Here is an 11,344-nt window from a genome sequence, read left to right on the forward strand (position 1 = left end):
CCAGTCTTACTGTCAATCAGGATGTTGGTTTTTGTCAAGTGTTTTTGGACGTTCTTGTACATTATTTCTCTGAAGTAAAAATCCAAATCCAAATGTGTCTTTATTCATTAGGAATAATTTTTCAAGTACAACAGAACAACACACATACTTACCACAGTAGTTGGCATACAAAACATATCGTTAATACATTATATACTATACTAACAATGCATTACAGGGTAAGACTGGGTTTAGTTTCATGTTTGACTCAAATTAGTTACAATCATGTCTTAGGTATTCTACAGTAAAAAAAATGGCATGGTTCCAACAAAAAAACGACTTAAATGTGGAGTCAAATGAAAAAGCTGCCTTAATACCTTGGTGTTACTTAAGATATTGTTTAACATTATAGCGGCTTTAATTAAAACACAGAGAAGATGAGCTGCTTCTAAATGAGTAAGAACATTTCTGACTGTAAAGCCATTTTGCATAAAGGCGTGTGCTGAATGTTATAAAACTTTATAGCCTGGCATTGTTGACTACATATAGAACAGGAATAACGATGGTATAACTTACAGAATTGATGTGTTCAGTGAAACTAGTCATTGGACTAGATGCAGTACTAATTAAAGACTACAGGAGGGTGTATGTCTGGAATATTCATAGCAATCACAACGTCTAAGAAAAACTACATCATTTTATTTACAACCCTCTTACATTAACATCAGAAATACACAGTATAAATCAGAAATAAAACACACTCTAGCCGTTTGAGAATAGAGTTAAAGGGGTAAAAACAGCTACACGATTGTATTTACAACCTTTCATAGTTTTTGTAAGATATTCCCAGATTCCACTGTCCTTACTGATACACGGTGTGTTGCTTTAAAGCGCAGGTATGACTCCAGACACCTGATCGCCACATCATCCACCTCGGGGTCAAACTTGTTAGCGATAAGGTGGTGTTGGTTTAGGAGCCACTGCAGGTCTCCAGCTCCATAGACACACAGCTCTCCTGTAGGTCCCGGAGCAGTGGGGGTAGGGGGCTCCGCTCCTCACATCCCCAGCCAGGTAGCTCCACCTCACTACCCTGGCTATGGAGTTCATATCAGACTGCTGGTACTTACTGTTGGAGGGGTTGGAGCCTGGGACAGCGGGCATGCGCTGCAGAGTGGCCCACAGGTGTTCATCAGGACTATAGGTGTCCTTCTCCCACTCCAGCAGAACCCGGACCTCCTGACTCTTCATCACGTGATGGACGAAGGCTCTGGATACCACGAAGTAGGCGTTGCCAGAGAACATGGGGGTGTTGATTGGTGGAGGGTCTTCTTAACCTCTGTCCTGACTACTGTATCCGTGACGTTGTGGTGGAACTGCCATCTGCCCTTCTTGTAGCCGTTGGTGACCTCTGACTCCATGCTGTTCTTTCCGTTCAGCAGCTTGAAGGCCTGAACCATCTCAGCGTTGGTCTTAATGGGGAAGTCGGTTCCACAGGTGTTGAGAAGGTACCTCCACTGGACAGGTGACTTTAGCAGGTCCTCCATGCAGTTCAGGTCAGCCTGCACTCTGGACCAGGAGGCGTAGATCACGCTCTCTATCTTACTGGCCACAAACACATTGGGTAGGCAGGACACGATAGCTCTCACTGCACTCCTGAAGTCCTCGGATGATTTCTGGTCGATGTGGACGCAGTAGACGTTCTGAGGAGTGTACAAAGCACGCAGGAGCCTCTCAAACATCTCAATCTTCTCGTGGATGACCATGGAGTAGGCGATGGGGAACTCCTTTTCCTCCTGGCTCAGAGGAACGGTGATGAACCCTCTGTCTGCAACGTACCTCTGACAGTCCTGAGTTACGTTGTGGTAGAACTCCTCTGAAAGCAGCTTCTGCTTCTTCTTGGTCTTCAACAGGAGGCTGAGCTGCTCCCTCTCCAGACCCTCCATGTCTCCTCGGATTATGGCTGAGCAGGCCTGCAGGTCGGCAGCGTAGTCCGAGGGGAGGAGGTCTGCAGCGGGGAGAGGACCCCTGTCTGAGGCCAGCGGACGTCTGAGAGCCATCCACAGGAGCAGAGAGACTGATCCACTCAATAGGATCAGAGACAAGTTCTTGAACACTCTCTGAGATCTGGACAAGGAAACTGCAGCCATTACTAGTCTGGTATTCTCTTTCTATGATGTCTTGTTAGTATTCTTTATCTGATATTAGTATCAATGGAAACCAACGAGAAGAAGACTACTGCTCAACTGAATGTGTCTCACTTCCACCCCAGCTCAAGTAAATGATGCACATCTCTCACACCTCAGTTTAAAAGGAGAGGTGTGATCATTAACTTTAGTGGGCATGGTCTATAGTCATGGTGTATACACCAGTTGGTAGAAACGTACTGTATCCACGGGGAGTGGCTCAACTTGTGGCACCTGTATGTGGATAGTTTCCTCAATCCACATCTTGACACGTTAGTAGCACATTGATACTGAAAGTGTAAAGTAGAGTAAACAGAAATATCAAGTTCATCTTTCTTCTCTGGAACCTGTTTAGAAACAGTGAAAAATAGGTTGAGAATAAAACATGTAACATACAGTGGGGAAAACAAGTATTTGAAACACTGACGATTTTGCAGGTTTTCCTACTTACAAAGCATGTAGAGGTCTGTAATTTTTATCATATGTACACTTCAACTGTGAGAGACGGAATCTAAAACAAAAATCCAGAAAATCACATTTTATGATTTTTAAGTAATTATTTAGCATTTACATAATATAAACATGTAACATATATAAACATGTAACATATAATATAAACATGTAACATATATAAACATGTAACATATAATATAAACATGTAACATATATAAACATGTAACATATAATATAAACATGTAACATATAATATAAACATGTAACATATAATATAAACATGTAACATATAATTTAAAAACGTAAGCCTATGCAACATTAACCTATTAAAAACAGTACTGTAGCAATGAGGTTTGTGCAGTAGGCTATAAGCTAATACATTGTCACCTCATATTGGCTTTGCTAGAATTGCCCTGTTCGGACTATTTTTTTAAATAAATAAAAATCTCTAGAAATGTGAGGTAGGCTTTATGATCACACCAGTAATAGATCTGTTGTTGTAGTACTGTTGAGGCACAGCTGAGTGAGCGTACATTTATATAATTAGCTTTTTATTTTACTGGGCTGATGGTGCCTCATCTGATGGCCAGTCTCAGCGGAGGAGACAGCAGCAGACTGAGGGTCCATCTCTCAACGTCCCTTCGCACTCCCTTTCCTCCACTGACACTGACCAACAAGGGACACTGTCTTCCAGCTGTTGGCAAACCTCGAGACTCCTCAAAATTCATCTTATTCATGTTCCTATGAGAGGAGGAATATTCCTTAATATTAAAAAAGAGCCATGCCACTAATAACAACAATGCAAGCCTATCGATGCATTTTCCTACTCATTCACTACAGCTACAGTGCTGGTTGTAGCGCAGTGGAAGTAGGAAGAAGACACATTTTATGGCTTATAAAAGTGTTTACAGTGCTGAGTAAGAAAAACATAAAACCAGCCGCTCTTGGCTGTATTCGTTGACAGTCTCTCTCTAGTCATGGTTTGAAATCTCACTGTATCAGCTTTGCTGTAGCTTCCTTTGATACCTGCTACATTACTGCAGACATGGTCATCTGATCCATCCGATTGGCCAGCGTTAGAACCTTCAGACACATGAAATGGTTCAAAATCAGACAACAATTTGACTACCCGGTACACAGGACAGGTGAATCATCTACCAGCAACAGTGTGAGACAAAACAAATGTTTGGAGAGTGGATCGAAATGATTTGGAGATCAACCAGTCGATCAGGTTTGATAGGATGGTGAAGAAAAGCATTACATCATTCCTTTTAACTTCATTCACATGGTTTGAAATGTCTGTAAATATGGGTAAATTATGACTGATCATACAGGTAGATGAAGTCAACATGGATAAATGAATCTGAACATGTGGGTAAAATGTCTGATTTTAATAACGATGGTATAACTGTTACAGAATTGATGTGTTCAGTGAAACTAGTCATTGGACTAGATGCAGTACTAATTAAAGACTACAGGAGGGTGTATGTCTGGAATATTCATAGCAATCACAACGTCTAAGAAAAACTACATCATTTTATTTACAACCCTCTTACATTAACATCAGAAATACACAGTATAAATCAGAAATAAAACACACTCTAGCCGTTTGAGAATAGAGTTAAAGGGGTAAAAACAGCTACACGATTGTATTTACAACCTTTCATAGTTTTTGTAAGATATTCCCAGATTCCACTGTCCTTACTGATACACGGTGTGTTGCTTTAAAGCGCAGGTATGACTCCAGACACCTGATCGCCACATCATCCACCTCGGGGTCAAACTTGTTAGCGATAAGGTGGTGTTGGTTTAGGAGCCACTGCAGGTCTCAGCTCCATAGACACACACAGCTCTCCTGTAGGTCCCGGAGCAGTGGGGGTAGGGGGCTCCGCTCCTCACATCCCCAGCCAGGTAGCTCCACCTCACTACCCTGGCTATGGAGTTCATATCAGACTGCTGGTACTTACTGTTGGAGGGGTTGGAGCCTGGGACAGCGGGCATGCGCTGCAGAGTGGCCCACAGGTGTTCATCAGGACTATAGGTGTCCTTCTCCCACTCCAGCAGAACCCGGACCTCCTGACTCTTCATCACGTGATGGACGAAGGCTCTGGATACCACGAAGTAGGCGTTGCCAGAGAACATGGGGGTGTTGATTGGTGGAGGGGTCTTCTTAACCTCTGTCCTGACTACTGTATCCGTGACGTTGTGGTGGAACTGCCATCTGCCCTTCTTGTAGCCGTTGGTGACCTCTGACTCCATGCTGTTCTTTCCGTTCAGCAGCTTGAAGGCCTGAACCATCTCAGCGTTGGTCTTAATGGGGAAGTCGGTTCCACAGGTGTTGAGAAGGTACCTCCACTGGACAGGTGACTTTAGCAGGTCCTCCATGCAGTTCAGGTCAGCCTGCACTCTGGACCAGGAGGCGTAGATCACGCTCTCTATCTTACTGGCCACAAACACATTGGGTAGGCAGGACACGATAGCTCTCACTGCACTCCTGAAGTCCTCGGATGATTTCTGGTCGATGTGGACGCAGTAGACGTTCTGAGGAGTGTACAAAGCACGCAGGAGCCTCTCAAACATCTCAATCTTCTCGTGGATGACCATGGAGTAGGCGATGGGGAACTCCTTTTCCTCCTGGCTCAGAGGAACGGTGATGAACCCTCTGTCTGCAACGTACCTCTGACAGTCCTGAGTTACGTTGTGGTAGAACTCCTCTGAAAGCAGCTTCTGCTTCTTCTTGGTCTTCAACAGGAGGCTGAGCTGCTCCCTCTCCAGACCCTCCATGTCTCCTCGGATTATGGCTGAGCAGGCCTGCAGGTCGGCAGCGTAGTCCGAGGGAGGAGGTCTGCAGCGGGGAGAGGACCCCTGTCTGAGGCCAGCGGACGTCTGAGAGCCATCCACAGGAGCAGAGAGACTGATCCACTCAATAGGATCAGAGACAAGTTCTTGAACACTCTCTGAGATCTGGACAAGGAAACTGCAGCCATTACTAGTCTGGTATTCTCTTTCTATGATGTCTTGTTAGTATTCTTTATCTGATATTAGTATCAATGGAAACCAACGAGAAGAAGACTACTGCTCAACTGAATGTGTCTCACTTCCACCCCAGCTCAAGTAAATGATGCACATCTCTCACACCTCAGTTTAAAAGGAGAGGTGTGATCATTAACTTTAGTGGGCATGGTCTATAGTCATGGTGTATACACCAGTTGGTAGAAACGTACTGTATCCACGGGGAGTGGCTCAACTTGTGGCACCTGTATGTGGATAGTTTCCTCAATCCACATCTTGACACGTTAGTAGCACATTGATACTGAAAGTGTAAAGTAGAGTAAACAGAAATATCAAGTTCATCTTTCTTCTCTGGAACCTGTTTAGAAACAGTGAAAAATAGGTTGAGAATAAAACATGTAACATACAGTGGGGAAAACAAGTATTTGAAACACTGACGATTTTGCAGGTTTTCCTACTTACAAAGCATGTAGAGGTCTGTAATTTTTATCATATGTACACTTCAACTGTGAGAGACGGAATCTAAAACAAAAATCCAGAAAATCACATTTTATGATTTTTAAGTAATTATTTAGCATTTACATAATATAAACATGTAACATATATAAACATGTAACATATAATATAAACATGTAACATATATAAACATGTAACATATAATATAAACATGTAACATATATAAACATGTAACATATAATATAAACATGTAACATATAATATAAACATGTAACATATAATATAAACATGTAACATATAATTTAAAAAACGTAAGCCTATGCAACATTAACCTATTAAAAACAGTACTGTAGCAATGAGGTTTGTGCAGTAGGCTATAAGCTAATACATTGTCACCTCATATTGGCTTTGCTAGAATTGCCCTGTTCGGACTATTTTTTTAAATAAATAAAAAATCTCTAGAAATGTGAGGTAGGCTTTATGATCACACCAGTAATAGATCTGTTGTTGTAGTACTGTTGAGGCACAGCTGAGTGAGCGTACATTTATATAATTAGCTTTTTATTTTACTGGGCTGATGGTGCCTCATCTGATGGCCAGTCTCAGCGGAGGGAGACAGCAGCAGACTGAGGGTCCATCTCTCAACGTCCCTTCGCACTCCCTTTCCTCCACTGACACTGACCAACAAGGGACACTGTCTTCCAGCTGTTGGCAAACCTCGAGACTCCTCAAAAATTCATCTTATTCATGTTCCTATGAGAGGAGGAATATTCCTTAATATTAAAAAAGAGCCATGCCACTAATAACAACAATGCAAGCCTATCGATGCATTTTCCTACTCATTCACTACAGCTACAGTGCTGGTTGTAGCGCGAGTGGAAGTAGGAAGAAGACACATTTTATGGCTTATAAAAGTGTTTACAGTGCTGAGTAAGAAAAACATAAAACCAGCCGCTCTTGGCTGTATTCGTTGACAGTCTCTCTCTAGTCATGGTTTGAAATCTCACTGTATCAGCTTTGCTGTAGCTTCCTTTGATACCTGCTACATTACTGCAGACATGGTCATCTGATCCATCCGATTGGCCAGCGTTAGAACCTTCAGACACATGAAATGGTTCAAAATCAGACAACAATTTGACTACCCGGTACACAGGACAGGTGAATCATCTACCAGCAACAGTGTGAGACAAAACAAATGTTTGGAGAGTGGATCGAAATGATTTGGAGATCAACCAGTCGATCAGGTTTGATAGGATGGTGAAGAAAAGCATTACATCATTCCTTTTAACTTCATTCACATGGTTTGAAATGTCTGTAAATATGGGTAAATTATGACTGATCATACAGGTAGATGAAGTCAACATGGATAAATGAATCTGAACATGTGGGTAAAATGTCTGATTTTAATAACGATGGTATAACTGTTACAGAATTGATGTGTTCAGTGAAACTAGTCATTGGACTAGATGCAGTACTAATTAAAGACTACAGGAGGGTGTATGTCTGGAATATTCATAGCAATCACAACGTCTAAGAAAAACTACATCATTTTATTTACAACCCTCTTACATTAACATCAGAAATACACAGTATAAATCAGAAATAAAACACACTCTAGCCGTTTGAGAATAGAGTTAAAGGGGTAAAAACAGCTACACGATTGTATTTACAACCTTTCATAGTTTTTGTAAGATATTCCCAGATTCCACTGTCCTTACTGATACACGGTGTGTTGCTTTAAAGCGCAGGTATGACTCCAGACACCTGATCGCCACATCATCCACCTCGGGGTCAAACTTGTTAGCGATAAGGTGGTGTTGGTTTAGGAGCCACTGCAGGTCTCCAGCTCCATAGACACACACAGCTCTCCTGTAGGTCCCGGAGCAGTGGGGGTAGGGGGCTCCGCTCCTCACATCCCCAGCCAGGTAGCTCCACCTCACTACCCTGGCTATGGAGTTCATATCAGACTGCTGGTACTTACTGTTGGAGGGGTTGGAGCCTGGGACAGCGGGCATGCGCTGCAGAGTGGCCCACAGGTGTTCATCAGGACTATAGGTGTCCTTCTCCCACTCCAGCAGAACCCGGACCTCCTGACTCTTCATCACGTGATGGACGAAGGCTCTGGATACCACGAAGTAGGCGTTGCCAGAGAACATGGGGGTGTTGATTGGTGGAGGGTCTTCTTAACCTCTGTCCTGACTACTGTATCCGTGACGTTGTGGTGGAACTGCCATCTGCCCTTCTTGTAGCCGTTGGTGACCTCTGACTCCATGCTGTTCTTTCCGTTCAGCAGCTTGAAGGCCTGAACCATCTCAGCGTTGGTCTTAATGGGGAAGTCGGTTCCACAGGTGTTGAGAAGGTACCTCCACTGGACAGGTGACTTTAGCAGGTCCTCCATGCAGTTCAGGTCAGCCTGCACTCTGGACCAGGAGGCGTAGATCACGCTCTCTATCTTACTGGCCACAAACACATTGGGTAGGCAGGACACGATAGCTCTCACTGCACTCCTGAAGTCCTCGGATGATTTCTGGTCGATGTGGACGCAGTAGACGTTCTGAGGAGTGTACAAAGCACGCAGGAGCCTCTCAAACATCTCAATCTTCTCGTGGATGACCATGGAGTAGGCGATGGGGAACTCCTTTTCCTCCTGGCTCAGAGGAACGGTGATGAACCCTCTGTCTGCAACGTACCTCTGACAGTCCTGAGTTACGTTGTGGTAGAACTCCTCTGAAAGCAGCTTCTGCTTCTTCTTGGTCTTCAACAGGAGGCTGAGCTGCTCCCTCTCCAGACCCTCCATGTCTCCTCGGATTATGGCTGAGCAGGCCTGCAGGTCGGCAGCGTAGTCCGAGGGGAGGAGGTCTGCAGCGGGGAGAGGACCCCTGTCTGAGGCCAGCGGACGTCTGAGAGCCATCCACAGGAGCAGAGAGACTGATCCACTCAATAGGATCAGAGACAAGTTCTTGAACACTCTCTGAGATCTGGACAAGGAAACTGCAGCCATTACTAGTCTGGTATTCTCTTTCTATGATGTCTTGTTAGTATTCTTTATCTGATATTAGTATCAATGGAAACCAACGAGAAGAAGACTACTGCTCAACTGAATGTGTCTCACTTCCACCCCAGCTCAAGTAAATGATGCACATCTCTCACACCTCAGTTTAAAAGGAGAGGTGTGATCATTAACTTTAGTGGGCATGGTCTATAGTCATGGTGTATACACCAGTTGGTAGAAACGTACTGTATCCACGGGAGTGGCTCAACTTGTGGCACCTGTATGTGGATAGTTTCCTCAATCCACATCTTGACACGTTAGTAGCACATTGATACTGAAAGTGTAAAGTAGAGTAAACAGAAATATCAAGTTCATCTTTCTTCTCTGGAACCTGTTTAGAAACAGTGAAAAATAGGTTGAGAATAAAACATGTAACATACAGTGGGGAAAACAAGTATTTGAAACACTGACGATTTTGCAGGTTTTCCTACTTACAAAGCATGTAGAGGTCTGTAATTTTTATCATATGTACACTTCAACTGTGAGAGACGGAATCTAAAACAAAAATCCAGAAAATCACATTTTATGATTTTTAAGTAATTATTTAGCATTTACATAATATAAACATGTAACATATATAAACATGTAACATATAATATAAACATGTAACATATATAAACATGTAACATATAATATAAACATGTAACATATATAAACATGTAACATATAATATAAACATGTAACATATAATATAAACATGTAACATATAATATAAACATGTAACATATAATTTAAAAAACGTAAGCCTATGCAACATTAACCTATTAAAAACAGTACTGTAGCAATGAGGTTTGTGCAGTAGGCTATAAGCTAATACATTGTCACCTCATATTGGCTTTGCTAGAATTGCCCTGTTCGGACTATTTTTTTAAATAAATAAAAATCTCTAGAAATGTGAGGTAGGCTTTATGATCACACCAGTAATAGATCTGTTGTTGTAGTACTGTTGAGGCACAGCTGAGTGAGCGTACATTTATATAATTAGCTTTTTATTTTACTGGGCTGATGGTGCCTCATCTGATGGCCAGTCTCAGCGGAGGGAGACAGCAGCAGACTGAGGGTCCATCTCTCAACGTCCCTTCGCACTCCCTTTCCTCCACTGACACTGACCAACAAGGGACACTGTCTTCCAGCTGTTGGCAAACCTCGAGACTCCTCAAAATTCATCTTATTCATGTTCCTATGAGAGGAGGAATATTCCTTAATATTAAAAAGAGCCATGCCACTAATAACAACAATGCAAGCCTATCGATGCATTTTCCTGCTCATTCACTACAGCTACAGTGCTGGTTGTAGCGCGAGTGGAAGTAGGAAGAAGACACATTTTATGGCTTATAAAAGTGTTTACAGTGCTGAGTAAGAAAAACATAAAACCAGCCGCTCTTGGCTGTATTCGTTGACAGTCTCTCTCTAGTCATGGTTTGAAATCTCACTGTATCAGCTTTGCTGTAGCTTCCTTTGATACCTGCTACATTACTGCAGACATGGTCATCTGATCCATCCGATTGGCCAGCGTTAGAACCTTCAGACACATGAAATGGTTCAAAATCAGACAACAATTTGACTACCCGGTACACAGGACAGGTGAATCATCTACCAGCAACAGTGTGAGACAAAACAAATGTTTGGAGAGTGGATCGAAATGATTTGGAGATCAACCAGTCGATCAGGTTTGATAGGATGGTGAAGAAAAGCATTACATCATTCCTTTTAACTTCATTCACATGGTTTGAAATGTCTGTAAATATGGGTAAATTATGACTGATCATACAGGTAGATGAAGTCAACATGGATAAATGAATCTGAACATGTGGGTAAAATGTCTGATTTTAATAACGATGGTATAACTGTTACAGAATTGATGTGTTCAGTGAAACTAGTCATTGGACTAGATGCAGTACTAATTAAAGACTACAGGAGGGTGTATGTCTGGAATATTCATAGCAATCACAACGTCTAAGAAAAACTACATCATTTTATTTACAACCCTCTTACATTAACATCAGAAATACACAGTATAAATCAGAAATAAAACACACTCTAGCCGTTTGAGAATAGAGTTAAAGGGGTAAAAACAGCTACACGATTGTATTTACAACCTTTCATAGTTTTGTAAGATATTCCCAGATTCCACTGTCCTTACTGATACACGGTGTGTTGCTTTAAAAGCGCAGGTATGACTCCAGACACCTGATCGCCACATCATCCA

The 11,344-nt window shown here is 42.4% G+C and overlaps 1 protein-coding gene and 2 pseudogenes across 1 annotated transcript; all 3 read right to left on the bottom strand.

Moving 5' to 3' along the window:
• Window positions 1–234: 234 nt before the first annotated feature.
• On the bottom strand, window positions 235–2,646 carry LOC124037421 (annotated as a pseudogene).
• An 860-nt stretch (window positions 2,647–3,506) lies between these two features.
• On the bottom strand, window positions 3,507–5,447 carry LOC124037423 (beta-1,3-galactosyl-O-glycosyl-glycoprotein beta-1,6-N-acetylglucosaminyltransferase 3-like). The gene is given in 2 exon segments (XM_046352113.1): window positions 3,507–4,445; window positions 4,448–5,447. Coding segments are annotated over 2 exon segments (1,119 nt in total). The 5' UTR covers window positions 5,400–5,447; the 3' UTR covers window positions 3,507–4,278.
• Window positions 5,448–6,417: 970 nt separating this feature from the next.
• LOC124036961 lies at window positions 6,418–9,271 on the bottom strand (annotated as a pseudogene).
• Between the last annotated feature and the right edge of the window lie 2,073 nt (window positions 9,272–11,344).

The sequence above is a fragment of the Oncorhynchus gorbuscha genome, linkage group LG06 (assembly GCF_021184085.1).
Source record: "Oncorhynchus gorbuscha isolate QuinsamMale2020 ecotype Even-year linkage group LG06, OgorEven_v1.0, whole genome shotgun sequence".
NCBI lineage: Eukaryota > Metazoa > Chordata > Actinopteri > Salmoniformes > Salmonidae > Oncorhynchus > Oncorhynchus gorbuscha.